The 15,725-nt window shown below is 40.1% G+C and overlaps 1 protein-coding gene across 5 annotated transcripts in view; it reads left to right on the top strand.

Moving 5' to 3' along the window:
• Nucleotides 1–6,359: 6,359 nt before the first annotated feature.
• Nucleotides 6,360–15,725, top strand: part of grid2 (glutamate receptor, ionotropic, delta 2) — a 555,291-nt gene continuing 545,925 nt past the window's right edge. For 2 of the 5 annotated variants that reach the window (XR_014279959.1, XM_082553596.1), the window contains exon 1: nt 6,362–7,501. Coding sequence is in view for 4 of the 5 variants with exons in the window: in XM_082553596.1 (XP_082409722.1) it covers nt 7,414–7,501 (88 nt within the window). In the remaining variant the exon portion in view is untranslated. Of the gene's footprint in view, nt 7,502–15,725 lie in introns of all 5 variants that reach the window. The other 3 variants (XM_082553592.1, XM_082553595.1, XM_082553593.1) reach the window with 3 other exon arrangements.

Below are 15,725 nucleotides of genomic sequence, written 5' to 3'. Positions count from 1 at the left end.
AATGTATGCTTCCAACTAAAATCTTCACCTTTACGTTGTTGTAAGGGAAATGTCTTCATTCCTCATTCACTTGACATTCACAGTCATTAGATTTTCAAGGAAACAGAAAACTAACAGAATGAAGGAGAGGGTTAAATAAAAAAAAAAAAAAGGTGTGGTCCTGTGTAAGGCCTGAGAAGCTCCTCTCAGCACCTTTCTTAGCTCAATAGCAAGGCCCCAGGCTAGGATTTAACTCTTTCGCTCAGTCTTTCTTATGTTCTCAGTCTTTCAAATCTCTGCCTGCCAGTGCCCACCGCATCTCACTCCACACCCCACCCTACCCATTACCAGTTCTCCCCACCATACCCTTTTTCTTAATCTCCTGGGTCAAGTGGAATAGAGGAGATAAAGGGATTTCAGTTTATGGCTCTCTTCAGAATTCTTCATTTAAGCCCTGACATGTGATAGAGAGGTAAGTGTGGTAGGGAATCAAGATTTTGAATGCAGTTAGAATGCAAATAGAGACACGATGCGCACACGCACACAAAGAGCACATGCAGGTGCCTTGATCACGTTTCTTATCTTTGCACAACACACACCTTTTCCAAAAACTCCTCTCCGCTCTTTTCACCTTACCCTTTGTTCTTTTTCCTCCCCTCTCGCTCTGTTTGTCTGCAAGTCCTGCTTGTTTCTGTTAGTCCGACCACTCTTAGATAAGAAAAAAAAACTTTAATTAACATCAATTATTCATGAAGTTTAGCTCTGGGTGGTGGTTGTGTGCATGCGTGATCTTAATGCCACAGTTAGATTTACGGTGCCTGGGAATAAGGATCTCTGTGGGAGCTTTGTGGCATGTTGCTTGGGTATGTTTGGGATTAGACTGGGTCCTGTGATGCCAGAAAAAACATTCCTCTCTGCCACATTAGGTAGCCATTAGCATGCAAAAACCATAGGTAGGTGGACAACTGAAGCACCTCTAACATATTGCTAGATAAACACCAACTATAAATAAAGAAGCACTTACTATCATTAGCAGAACTGTGGTAATTCATTGAATTCATTACATCCACAGGAAGGGTTTTGATAGATAGCTTCACATTGTTGATGTTGGTGATATTGTACTCTCTGTGTGTGGCTTCATTTTCAACCTTGCCTGCAGAAAATGATTTTTCAGCAAGATGCACTTAATACCACATACAAAATACAGTGTAATTGGTTTCCAACTACCACACAGCTGCTTGGTATTGTTTGCATGGTGACAGAAAAGGAAAAGGGAAAGCAATAAAAATTGTTGACCCAAACAGAAGATAATGTTTTGCCGTTTAAATATCGTTTGACACAGTTCAACTTAGTTCTTAAATCATAGACACCCCGCTCCAAAAAAACCCAAACAAACCAAAAAACAAAAAGCAAAAAACAGTTTTGGTTTTGTTTATGAAAAACACAACTCAACTGATCTTTGTTCTTTGTCTTCTGTTTGAGAATAAATCATCTCTGTGGGTTGCAGACCATTTGAAAGTCTCTAACGGTGCTCGGGCTTAATAATTGCTGTCTGGTCTTTTGTTTGAAAGCACGTACATGCTGACACACAAACATAACACACACAAACAGATGCACTCAGAGGATGCACCCTCTTGATAGCAGGTTTTGCTTCTGTCACAATAATGTTGGCTTTTACTGGCCTGCCACTTAATGGCTTCAGTGGCATGCTTAATGGCTTCAAGCATGGTTAGCTTATACAATGTGCAAAACAGCTGACATTAACTCACACACACACGTCCATGTCCACATGAATATACAAATGAACAACTTCATCTACTCTTACCCCCCAAGACAGACAATGTCCTTGAGAGCAGTTGACTGTTGTAGATATGCATAACAATAAGCCACCCAGCTAAAACCTGAATTAATCTACTCTGTGAGGTTTGAGCACATTTTTTCTGTTTTCCGAATGTGCCTTTTTTGTGTTTTTTCTCTCTGTAGTACCCAGATAATAACTCTACTACACTTACAATCCCATAAACCTCCAAGGTAATTCTACTAAGTTGCACAAATAAAGAGCAACAGTCATTTCAGAATAATGGATGAGCTTTTGATGTATTTACTCTTGCAAACAGATTTAGTCATTGTTGTCCTTAATTTATTTTTAATTCACTTGCTATCAAACAGATACCAGGAGAGATGGGTGTGTAAATTAAAACAGAAAATACTTTGTGACCCAGATTACAGAGTTAAATATATTCAATTCAATTCATTTTTACTGATAATCAAAACAACTGCAACCTCAAGGTCCTTTATAGTGTAGGGCAAAGACATCATGATAATAGAGATAAAATGAAACAACCCCCTATGAGTGACTGACAACAGAGGAAAGGAAAAACTCCCTTTTTTGAAGCAAGAAACGTCCAACAGAACCAGGCTCAGGGATTGGTGGCTATCTCCTGAGGGATGATGAAGGGAAAAAAGAAAGCAAAAAAAGACAGGACCAAAAAAAACCACAAATCATGGGAGTCATTGAAGAAAGCTAATATGGAGCAAATATTGGTATCCTGTCAGTACTCTCACTGCAGCATTTTGGATGAACTAAAGGCTTTTCCAGGAGCTTTTAAAACAACCTGATAATAATGGATTAAAGTAGTTGACTATATAAGTAATAAATGCATGAACTAGTCTTTCAGCATCACTCTGAGACAGGATGTTTCAAATTTTACAGATATTGAGCAAATGCAAAAAAGCAGTCCTACATATTTGTAGTATGCGCATAAAAGGACATATCCTGATCAAAAGTTACTCCAAGATTCTTCCCAGTGTTTCTGATAGACAAGGTAATGTCATCCAGAGAAAGTATTTGGTTAGACACCCTGTTTCTAAGATTGTCAGGGATGAGTACAATAACCTCAGCTTTATCTGAACTAAGAAGCTGGAAACTGGAGATCATCCAGACCTTTATGTTTTTAAGACATTCTTGTAGTTTCACAAATGAATGTGTATCATCTGGCTTCATTGATAAATAAAGTTGGGTATCATCAGCATAGCGTTGAAAAAGTATGTTATGATACATAGTAAGTTGTAGTAAATATAATGTAAATAAATCAAAGAGTTGTGTATGTATATGTTCCAATAAATTAGAAAAAACAAGCAATACTTTACTAACATTTTACAATATTTGACATTTACTTAACTGCAGTACCTAAGCACAAGTGCCCTTGCTTTTAACATGAGTTTACTAAAAAACTCAAAACCCATTTTTATAGTCAAAAAGTTTTTCCTTTGCTATTATTGCTTATGGGGTAAAGAGCGGTGGTGACATTCATTGCTTAAGTAAAAAGTGTATTTGTTTTCTAGTGTGACACACAAATTTCATCCCAGAGAATCAAAAGCTTTCAGAGGCGGCTGTTGTCTCAGAGATATGAAGAAGATTTCCTTTTTAATGGATTGTTTTAGGGTTAAATCCTCTGTTTGGTGAGGCCTTGCTATTTGGGGAGGACTGAAAAAAGGTTCTTCTCAGTTGAGCTTTTAGCAGTATGATGGCCTCTGCCAGCTGATGGTGCTGGGTTCCTGCTCAATAATGGGCATCAAGGACAGGGTAGCTGCAGACACCTGCTTCTCCAGAGAGATGACTAGGGCGGGGTGTTATAAGCTGTGTGAGTTTAGTACTGTAGTGTTGAGTCACTATGTTTGTTGTAACTTGTGTTCTCCTAAAAATCAGCTATGATAAGTTTATCCATATTTTATACTAATTATCTGTGTCTACTGCATCTGTCTGGAAGCACCAAATGTAGCATTATGAGAGATTGTGATCCTCTTTGAAGAGACCGTGGTTCATGTCCTGTTTGGGAGATGTATTTAGCTTTTTGCTTTTCTTGGTTTTCACTTGGTCTTTGTCTGGTTTTCATTTACTTGTTTATATTTGCTTTTAATTGCTGGTTTGGTTTAGTCCTTTAGAAAGAGGTCACATTTTTGGGTGAAATTATAACTGTCTGTCGGTCGGTCGCATATGTTTCATGACTTTTTGCTGACAGTTAACTTTTTGGTTAGTTAAATGGTGCAAAACAGCTTAAGTAACAAGTAACAAGCTTCTCAGTGACTTTCTTCATTGTTATGTGAACAGGTTCCATGACAGTGTTGACACCAGCAGATAACATCTGACTACAGTTCCATTTAATCTATTTCAGAATTTTGTGTATTGAATTCTGTTAGGCTAATTTCTTGTTGAAAAATGAGACTAATAAGGAAGCTAGTGTAATAAAAGTTCCTGAGCAAATGGAATTAAATAGTCATGTATATACAACACAATCCATTTGAAAGCCACCATTTTTTAAACCATTTTCAGCTGTTTTTATGGATGATATTAGGCATGAAAAGTTTTTAATTTCACTATTTTGTATCCTGAAGTAATATGGATATATATCTATATCTATATCCATATCTATCTATCTATATTATAGATATAGATATATAGATATAGTATAGGTAGTTTTACAACTCCCAGATACCACATTTGTACATTCATTCATTGCAAAGTGACAGGATACTATCATTATCCACACCGTCCTCAGCTTCTGGGGCACCAGTAATAGAGGAATTACAGTTAGGGATCAATCTTCTGCCAAATTCAGGATAGATATCTAGGTCTGACGGTTCACTGTCCATCTGGTGCAAGATTTTACTCTTTTAAAGCAGTGATTATCAAAAATACATAAACTGGTGAGCAGGGATGCAATCATCTGAGTGGTGGTCAAGGTCTCACTTTGTCTGTTTACTCAACAGCTGTCAAGTATTTTCCAACATGTTAGACATTTAAGCTCTAGCTGAAGGTCTCGCTTTACTGGAGAGTTCACTACAAAAATAAAAATCCATTTTACTAATTATTTCATGACACAGAAATAAATCACTAGAAATTTGAGACAGCTCTTTTTTAAAAATGGTTTTCATGAATTAATTATATCATATTATACAACCTGCTAAATGTTTTTTAGCAAGCCATAAAACTTGCCAAAGAGTGCTTTAAAGTTTGTGGCTATGCACTGTTTTAAAATTCAGGAATTGGGGTGCAAATGCCTCAGCGTGCCAGAACAGAAGAAATGCTTGTAATTTTGTGTGAGCTGCCTGAATAAAAGGCGTATCCATAATAATAAATAGGCTCTTACCTGTTATGTGTTGGAATGGAACCAGCACACTAGAAAGACACAAATTTTTTGGTTATCATAAGCAATAAAATGACAAAAATGAAAATTAAAAATATAAGGAAACTTTAAAAAATCACTTTGCTTGACAGTAGAAACAGAAGTGAAACATAAAATGAATGAATGCTTTCAAAGATCTCTCTTTTCTCTCTGTTCATTTATTTAATATCAGTGATATCCTCATGGACACACCATACCGCCTCTTTACCAGCCACTTTTTATAAGTATTTTATTTTTAATGCAAAACGCTGGACTTTGCATGATTGAAGTCTTTCATTTCGTTTCCATCTATTCATTTTCTTCCACTTGTCCAATTTAGGGTGGCAGCTGGGCTGGAACCTATCCCAGCTGTCACCAGGTGTGAGACAGGTCACTTTGGAAGAGAAGTAGTAGTAAAATACAAAGTGAGTGGTTATATAAACATTTAATAATAAATCAATGGGATGAAACAAGGACATGAGAGAGCAACTTTGACAGTCTTAGTTTTGTTGTCAGTTTAATCCCTCATTCCTTGAATGCGTATAAAATAGTCAGTCCAGTAGTAGCCTGTGGCTCCCAGGCCTTATAATCTCTAATCCACGGTCTGGGGCAGATTAAGAGCAACACAGGGGACTTCATCTTTCCAGGGAGGCAGGGAAGGGCGACAGAGGAGGACAGAGTAGAGAGTAGTAAATCGTGGTGGGAATAACTGTGGGGAAACTAAGCTAACTACAAGACACAGAGAGAAATGAAACCAGTTCGGACATAGAAATGTATGAAAGACAACTCCAAGGATGCGGTGTGACTGAGTGAACTGATCAGAAAAAAAGACAGGATCGCGTTAAAACAAAACATCACAGCAGGGTAAAGTTAATGGAAATGTTTTTTATGTAAAAAGTGTCCAGTTGATGAGACGGATAACCTCATACAGCACAGAAACTGGCATCCCCATCACCACCTCCTGTTGTACAAGGGGGTTAGCTATCAACGGCTGAGTGAAGTGCCCGTGGCAAAGCAGATTACCCCTCTCCTCATCTGTCTGTCTCTTCGTTAGACTCCCCTCTGCATCCCCCGCCCTCCCTGATATTCACATTTCATCTGTCTTTCACCAAGGTAATTCCAGACAGTAGATGCGCGCCCCGGCTGGCAACTGCTGCTGCTCACAGTTGCTGCCGCTTCTTTCTCTTTATCTCTCTCCTGGGTCTCCTCCTCTCTTTCTTTCTCTCTCTCTCTCTCTCTCTCTCACTCTCTCTCTTCACTCCAACCCCACCCCTCTCTCTTCCCCCCCACCCCTCACGGACGCAGCATACCTCCTCTTTACCAGCCACCGCGCGTGCTGCTGGGGCCGACGCTAACACCCGCATACGGAGTGCGGACCGCGGGAGTGTCGCTGCGCGCACCCTCGGTTAATTTTTCTCCTGGTAGCCCAGCCTACGTTTCCCCCCTCCTGGCGAAGAAAATAATAGTGGCTTTTGGAGCTCTCTATACTATACGTGTTAGAGCCCCCTCCTCTTTCTCTCATCTCTTCAGGAAGCTACAGATAATTCCGGAATATGGTACCTCTCCGTGTTAATGCCATGTGACAAGGCTTTTCATCATTTCTTGTATTGACTGTCAAAAGTCGCTGCTGGGTTTTGTCAAGGTGCTCTGCCTGTTGTGGTGGTTAAACGGTGGCTAGGTGAAGGAACAATAAAAAGACAGCCTTTGGGATAAATGGAAGTTTTGGCCGTTGGCTTGCTCCGTTGAGGCTGCTGCTGCTGCTGCTGGTGGTGGTTTGGTGATTGGTGCAGGGGGAAACTGCGTCGCCAGGTCTGAGAGGCTGGGGATCTCGAGTCATTATAACAGAACCTGCTTTTCAAGATAACAAGGTTTCCTCTCACGTTATCAAATGATTACAGATTTATTCCTTTAAATGAGCTGCCACAACCTCCAGCCCGTCAGCTCGTTTTAACGCGTCGGCGTTTGGATGCGGTTTGTTTTCTCCACGGCTCAACGTCTCTACTCGTCCAGAACATGATTTAATGTTGGGAGGAATTTCAACAGGGCACCAGTCTATGACTACCCAGGAATCTCTTCCTCTTTTCATCTACAGGCAAGCATTACACTCTCAAGAGAACACATAAAGACAGAGATCACCGGGAATTTCCTTCACCACCTTACAGATGGACTAAAAAAGGAAGCTTCTGTTTTCGGGATTTTAACTCAGTTTGCTCTCGCGCAGAGAGCTGTAGTTTTTCTCGGTTTCTGGGGGAAAATATTTCTGGACATAATGAAAGTTATATCGGCTGTGTTGCTCGTTGCCGTTTTTTGGAGCCAGGAGTGGAAGTCGACACTCTCGGATTCAATCATTCACATCGGTAAGTTACTGCGCTTTTCCTCCTCTAAATCGCAGCCAGAACGAGACTCTCTGTGAGTCTCTCAGGAAACAGACGGGATGTTTCAGCCTTGCTATGCGCGGTGCTTCTTAAATCACAGCGTCGCTGGCGATATCTTTGGCGCACTGTGGCATAAAGTGGAGTTCTTTGTTAATGAACTCAGTGCATTCAGGATGTAGACAATATATTTCAAATGGATTTCAGTGCGAATATTTGTGAATTTTAGCCTTTTGTTCCACAGCTAAAATGATGACCTGGAGATATGCTATGCGTCATACAAATGAAGTTTGCGTTAGTGCTGAGGGCATTACTGAAAATCAGTTGCATTTATAAACCCATTTACTGTTTAGTCTACCCATAGTGGGTTTGTTATATATATATATATATATATATATATATATATATATATATATATATATATATATATATATATATATAGTTGGGGCATATATTAACACATACATTAAAGGCGGACAATTTTCAGAAAAGAGTCTACCCTTAGAGTGCAGCGTTTGTCTTGCTTTGAGCACAGCGTGCGCGGAAAACAGGTGGTTTTGGATGGCGTGATGTTGCCCTGCGTGTCAGAGAGATTATCCTGGCTGGTAGGAAATTTTCCACTTATAGATTTTCCTGGAGCACGGGGCACTGTCACCTTTCTTTCGCGAGCTACTGCAGTGTCAAGAGGAAAAGAAAAGGTTTTGTCTGCCCTTATGTCTTTTCTGCCCTCCACCACCACCCGTGTAGCATGGCACTGTTGCGTTGAGAGTGATTTCCAAATCAAGGAGCATACACTTTGAGTCGATGTAGCAGCACCTCCGGCTCCTATAGGTTGGGGAGAGAGTGGGAGTGGGAGAGAAAGAGAGAGAGCGCGAGAGAGGGAGGGGGAGAGTTGACAGTGGAGAGCGTGCCTTGCAGGATGAGATGAGGACGCGAGGTGGTGGTGGGCACACATATTCGATGCACAACTCGGTGGCCTCGAAAATGCGATAGACCAGAGCGAGAGAGAGCATACACATGCAAAAAGATAAGCATCTGTCCACTTTTTATTTAACTCGAAGTGCATGGTCAAGATCACATCCAGATCCATTGACACACACACACACACACACACACACACACACACACACACACACACACACACACACACACACACACACACACACTTAAAACCATCTATCTCACAGTATTATGCTGCCAAGGAGGGAAGACCCTGATCCATTTAAACCCTAGTGATTTACAGCGCTGATCCCAGGCCAGGTTTGTGGCTAACTGAGTGCAGTTTCCAAAATCACTGGTTGAGTTCGAGGTCCTTTCTGGGCCATGGACCAAGCAGATGCTCTACATTAGAACTAGAGATGGACCGATCCGATATTACGTATCGGTATCGGTCCGATACTGACCTAAATTACTGGATCGGATATCGGAGAAAAATAAAAAATGTAATCCGATCCATTAAATATCACGAAAGCACCTCACAAAACTTGCAACACGCCGTAACTCACCTCAGAACGTTAGCACGTCGGAGCAGTATGCATCACGTGATAGAGCAGCTGTGGCATGCGGGACCTGTGGTGGTCTGGATAGCATGTGGAGCTTCGCTAGCAACCCAGCATTTCATCTCCGACAAAGTTATCCCCGAGAGAAGTAAAGCAAGTGTGTAAGTCCATCTCTGAATGTTTGTAAAGCATTCCTGCATTAAGCTTAACAAACGATATATGGAGCGACTGCCTCTTCTCGCTGCTACTTCAATCATGAAACTGATCAATGATCAGCTGATCGGCTTTTCTGTCGCGAGTCCCTGTCTCTAGTTTGCTTTTGGCCCACTTTGCACCAGAAAGAGGAAACCAGCGGCTGAACAACAGCAGCACATTGAAGCTTGATCAGCTGTTGTTAGAATTTATTTAATATTACTTTCTACTCGAGGATCTTTTTCTACGTAGCTGACGCTGGTAACTGTGCAGGGGCGGATCTAGCAAAGTTTAGCCAGGGGGGCTGATAGGGCATTAACATGAAAAGGGGGCACAAAGACATACTTTTCTTTCTTATTCTCATTTAAAATGTCGAGCTTTTAATAAATAATTATCTGACACCCAAAGTTTTAATTTGATGCAAAATGAATAGAAGTCAATTACTGTATATAGTAACTATTAAGTCTAATATATATACCCTAGTAAGCTATAGTACTTTTTCCTTTGGGAAGGTACCATCTGTGCAGTCTGCAATTCTGTTGAAGAAAGATGTTGAATCTATTTAATATTTCTTGAAAAATAATTGATTTCTGTGCATTTTTTTTCCACACTGCATCAAATTAAGGTTGATTACGTCGATTAAGCATCATGAGGTGGAGCGTGAGGGGTGGTTCCCTATGTTTTATTTATTTATTTTTGTTGTTGCTGGGAGTTGGAACCCTATTAGTTAGGTTGCTTAATATTTATGCTAAGTACTCTTTAAAATACCAGAATAGGGAGGATGGTGTAGGTTTAAGTTTATTAGATTGATCAGTATTGCTGAACTATGAAATATTTTTTTTTGCATACAGGTATAACAGAATAGCTTTAGTGTAGTTGTTGTTTTAAACTTGAGTATGAACTTATACAAAATGCAGCAAGATATTTAAAAAAAAAACAGTTTTGTTGATTAAAAAACACTATAGCGGATTCATATCGGTATCGGCAGATATCCAAATTTATGATATCGGTATCGGTATCGGACATAAAAAAGTGGTATCGTGCCATCTCTAATTAGAACTACAACAGCAGTATGGCAAAACGAATGGGATTTGTCTTGTCGACAGCAAATGCATATTCTGGTAATTTGCAGAGAATGGAACCTGCCAATACTGAGTATAGTTTGCTCAGTAGATCAAAAACCTCCCTTTTGTTTCTGATTTAAATTTAGTTTTACATAAATTTGAGTGCTGTAAAGTCAGTAAAGTGCACAGAAGCTTAGTTGGGGTTGTGTGCTGTGGTTCCTGCCCTGTGCAGGTGGCAGCGGTTAGGCAGCTCATCCCCATGAGTGATGGTTTGATCACAGCAGCAGGTTCATGTTCTGCAAGTGTCTCACAGCAAGAGTTCAAATTTTTACCTGCTTGCTGACTGTAAGTTTCTTCAGATAAGAGTGCTAGCAACGTGCTTAAATCAGAGACATTTTCAGGCTCACCATAAACAAGACAGATCAAATTTGGGTAACTACACTTGTCAGCCACTGGAACTGTAGCTGGCAAGAACCTGCTGTTCTCTGTTCTTCATATATTTCAGACATGGTGTCAAATTTTCATTGTCTTCTTGGAATAAACTCTAGCCAATCATTTTTAAACCCAGTGTTTTACAACTGGCATGCGAAACCCAGTCATTTGCTTACGTATTACCCTTTAAATCTTTCTGAGAATGGGATTTGGTTAGTTGTTAAAATCTGCATTTTTTGCAGATGAAGTTTCTGCAAAACTGCAAAAATTCAACAAATCCAAACTGTAAACTAAACAGATAAATAGATGTAGATAGACCGGCCCCCGACTGGGAATTTCGACATATATATATCTATATATATCTATATATATCTATATATATCTATATATATATATATATATATATATATATATATATATATATATATATATATAGATATATATGGATATATGTTTGTATAAGATGGTGTAAACAAAGAATGCTTTCAAAAATGGATGTGTTAATCATTTATTTTCATCAATCAACAAAATGCAGCGAATGAACAAAAGAAAAATCTAAATCAAATCAATATTTGGTGTGACCACCCTTTGACTTCAAAACAGCATCATTTCTTCTAGGTACACTTGCACATAGTTTTTTGAAGAAACCCGGCAGGTAGGTTGTTCCTAGTATCTTGGGGAAATAACCACAGGTCTTCTGAGGCTGTATGCTTCCTCACATCCTTCTGTCTTTTCATGTAATCCCAGACACACTTGATGATGTTGAGATCAGGGCTCTGTGGGGGCCATACCATCACTACCAGTACTTCTTGTCCTTCTTTACGCTGAAGATAGCTCTTAATGACTTTGGCTGTATGTCTGGGGTCATTGTCATTGCAGAATACATTTGGGACCAATAAACAATCATTTATATTTCTCAAAGCGTTCTTTGTTTACAGCATTTTTTCACAGTTGCTTACAACTTTTGCACAGCAACTTTTGCACAGCAGGGAACAAAGTTAGGGGAATAACTCCAGCTTTTAGTATGTTAAATCTACAATACAGTGGAAACCTGGGCAAGAAATGCTTTGAAATTAGCAGAACTGTGCAGTCTGTTATGGGCTGTTATTTCAGTTGGGTACAAGCTTATCTATGTATGCGTTTATGGAAGAAGGTTCAGTGCAGATGGTTAGCTGGGCAGTGTGATTTCTTGCTCAATCTCCTGTCCACCTAGTTTATTTATTTATTTCCCTACTAGATACTAGTACTTTCAATCACAGCTAAAAGTTAGAAACACAAAATGATACTCTTCCTCTCTCGCTCATAGTTTTCTTTTCTCTAAAATATCCATCCTCATCCTCACTTTTACAGCAGATCTTGGAAACGGTACATAAGCAAGGGTATGGAATTAGAAGACACAAGGTGCATTGTGATTTGATCTGTAACTCACAGAAGGTGGTACTATTTTAAGTAGAGGCCAATAGTGGAGATACTTTCTCTCGCCGTCGCTCTATCTCGGCTTGTGTGAGTCCACGTGTGTGTGTTTGTGTGTGTGCGTGTGTGTGTGTGTGTATCTTATTGACTTAGGTCAACATGAAAAATAAAAAAGTAGTATGCCCACCGGGTGCATCACGTTGACATGTCAGAAGTAATCCCTCTTTAATCTCTTTGTTGCTGTTGAAGATGGAATGAGGGGAAGAGGTGGAAAACTAGACATGCAAGGGGAGATGCATATCAAATAGAGAAAAAGAGGAAGACAGAGAGTAAAAAAGCACCAACAAAGGGAGACTTTATATCACCATCACATACCATTCAGCTGTCTAATCTGAGAACCTGTTGGTCTGTAACTGACTTGCCGTTATTTGGGTGATATTTGCAGGAGTGACCGGCAGATGTTTTCATCTTGCTCTATCCAGGCATTAAATGTGATTGAGCTGCAAGGGGAGCTGGCACTACTGCTTTGCCAGTCTCTCTTTTTTTCACTCTGTCTCTCTCCCATTTTGTCTCTCTAATGATCAGCATGCAGAGGGAAAGGGGGGGGGGGGGGGGGGCAGTCCGCTTGCCTCTTGGCCCTCACTGCATCGTGTTCTGCATGGCAATGTCTCTTTGCTTTATGATGGCAGTTCATATTGGTTCTTCATGTGTGTGTTAGGGAATGAGAGAGACCGGTCTGGTATATATGTATAATATATATGTATATATATATTTTGATGCCACTGGAGTCTTTAAAAAACTCTGAACCTTCCCAGTTCATTTATCTGTGGTGCTTAATTAAAATCATGTATTTCCAGTGCTGAATACTGAAAGGTCAACCCACAGCATTTATCTAAAACTTCAGTAAATAGCTGACAGTTCTCAGTGTTATCATTGTATTCCGGCTATGTAAGCAAACATGCAAACACTTCAACCTCGTGACCTTTACCAGAGAAGCACATTTGTATTCTTTGGTGATTTATTCAGCCAAATTAAGTCCTCACTGTGGTGTCACTGAATTTTAGCCACGCAGTGTGTCAGAGTGCATCCACTGGTACATCAAGCATTAGAGACGAGTCAAAGATGCTGGCTTCTTTCCCTTGTCTGTGAGCCTGGTTCATCCCGGTTCAAGCGATGTCTTGCACAGTTACCTTTCTCTGTCTCTCAGCACGATCACCATTCATAGCACTTTCAGTGCTGTTTATGTTTTTCACTTAGTCTGAGGCTACAGGTTGTTATTATAGTATATTATATTATTATCATTTTTAGTGATAGTGTAGTTGCTTACATTTGCCTAGTGAGCAAAAGATCCTCAATTCAATCCTGGACGGAGACACAAATCACATAGATGTTATGTCAGAAAAGGCATCTGGCATAAAAATCTGCCAAGTCAAATATGTGGAGCTACCCACTGTGGCGTCCCCTTCTGAATAAGGGAGCAGCCAAAAGTTGCTTTTGTTTTATTAAGTATTTGATGTCTTTTTGGTTTCAAATTATTTTTTTGCAAAAAGTGAAATATTTGTATAGTAGAAATTTTGAAACAGAAACCATTTTCATGAGGGCAACACTGCTGAGGTTCCTCGTAGCTGCCAGCAGGAATGCCATGTAAAACAATTTTTTGCACTGTTTTTCGACATGCTTGGCAGTGAGGTTGTTAGAGTTGTACCGAGGAACTTGGAACAGCTCTGCTTCGGAGGCTGCGTCTGTACCTTCTGTGATCCCAGGCTGACTCACTGATGTCGATCACACACTTCCCTGATGGCGCTGGTTTATGGGTAAGGATCTTAGCTTCTAATGTGCTGCTGACAACCAGCCCATGTGTTGCTAAAACTGGGCCAAAGACTGTGACCACAGATATTTTAGGTCCACTGAGATTCATTTGACACGGCTTAGTTGTTCTGTACTGTAGCTTAGCATGGGTTCTTTGACTACCCACTACCATGTACTAAATGATACAGATTCACGTCCTATATTGGTGAATGGCTCCTGGGATTCGTATTTAACATAGTTGCATTCTTACATCTTACACATCATGGTAGCTTCTCATGTTATGTAATACAGACAAATATCCAGAAACATAGAGCATTAATTTGTTAAAAAAAAAACCCTGTTTCAGTCAGTTATCACAGACTTGGTAAAGATAAAGCAGGCAAGCAGAAAAAAAGGTTATAAAGTGACGAGTGAGAGAATTGACTTCGAGATTATTGGATCTTTGCAACGCTTGAACACGGGGGGCTCAGTCCTTTCATACTGTTGAGAAAGAGAAGAATTTCTGTCATTTGGATGGGACGAGTTGAAAGACCAAATGAGAGGTTTCCATTATTTACAGGGTTTAGAAATTGGGGTGGCATGTCCTGGTTTTCCTTTCACTTTGGTGCTATTCCGGTCTTTTCCTTGGAGAAGGATTTCTAAACATCTCAGTTTGTGTGAATGGCTGTTCTTGTCTGGTTTTGTCTCCAAGTTTCACAGCTGTCAACACCGCTTCCTTTTTGAAACTGTCCTTTTCTGTTTGTGTGTGCACACATATATTTAAATCTGAATGTATGCACCAATTCAGCAGGGTGGGCGCTTGGCAGCGTGTGTTAAACGCTTCATCTCTTTTGAGTTTTATGTCTGAGTGTTGACAGATGTGCTGGTCTGTGCTATCTTTGACTTGAAAGATTTAGCGCCTCATATTTCTTAGTGCATGAACAATAGTGGGGGTTTTTTCTCCTTTTTGTTTTGTATGTGAATATGATTCACTGAGGTTCAAATTGTTTGTCTGGTTTCTGTATGTTTGCGGTGTGGTATTTGGGACTGTTATGTATCTTCTTGTAAAGGAAAGAGACAGACAGTGGCAGCTGCTCTGACGTCTGTACCTGGTCACTGAGGCAGAACCCTTAACCAGGCAGAGAGAGAAATTGAGAATGTGTGTGTGTGTTTCTGAAGTTGAGATGAAGTGACAGGTAACTGTGAGAAGAAGTATGATTGCTTGTCTGAGGTTGACTGCAGATGCAGGCGAGGGTAGACTGGCCTGCCCTGCTGAAGGTGCTTCATCTCACTGTATCAGTCAGAATACAGGTAGAATGGACCAGATGGGTTGGGAAGGACTAGTACAACACAGGCCCTTGTTCCCGGATGATTGTATTGTGCGTTTATGCAGTTGGCACACGCTTAATGTCATCTGAGGACAAAAACTTTTGTTGCAAGTGTCAGCTTGCTTTTTGCGTAGATTGATTTAAACCACTTCTGGCAGCACAGAATGCATGAAGAATCCACACAAAAAATATAAAAAATGTAAAGGCGTGCCTTTGTGGCTCTGTGCTCTTAATATTGTGTTCTCAATGAAATATTTTCAGAAGCTAGCTGATTTTAGAGACTGTGCAGTGACTAGAAGTTACTCACATGGTAGAAATAACTGAATAACTATTCCTTAAAGCGAATATGTAATCAGCCAACCACATCACAGAAACCCAGTGCATTTAGGCTTGTAGACATGGTTAAGATGTATTCCTGTATTTCAAACTGAACATCAGAATGAGAATGAAAGATAATTTAAATGATGTTGAACTTGGCATGGTTGTTGGTGCC

This window comes from Aulonocara stuartgranti, assembly GCF_965226115.1.
Source record: "Aulonocara stuartgranti genome assembly, chromosome: 12".
NCBI lineage: Eukaryota > Metazoa > Chordata > Actinopteri > Cichliformes > Cichlidae > Aulonocara > Aulonocara stuartgranti.
Note: the sequence above shows the minus strand (reverse complement) of the source record. Positions and strands in the feature narration are given on the sequence as shown.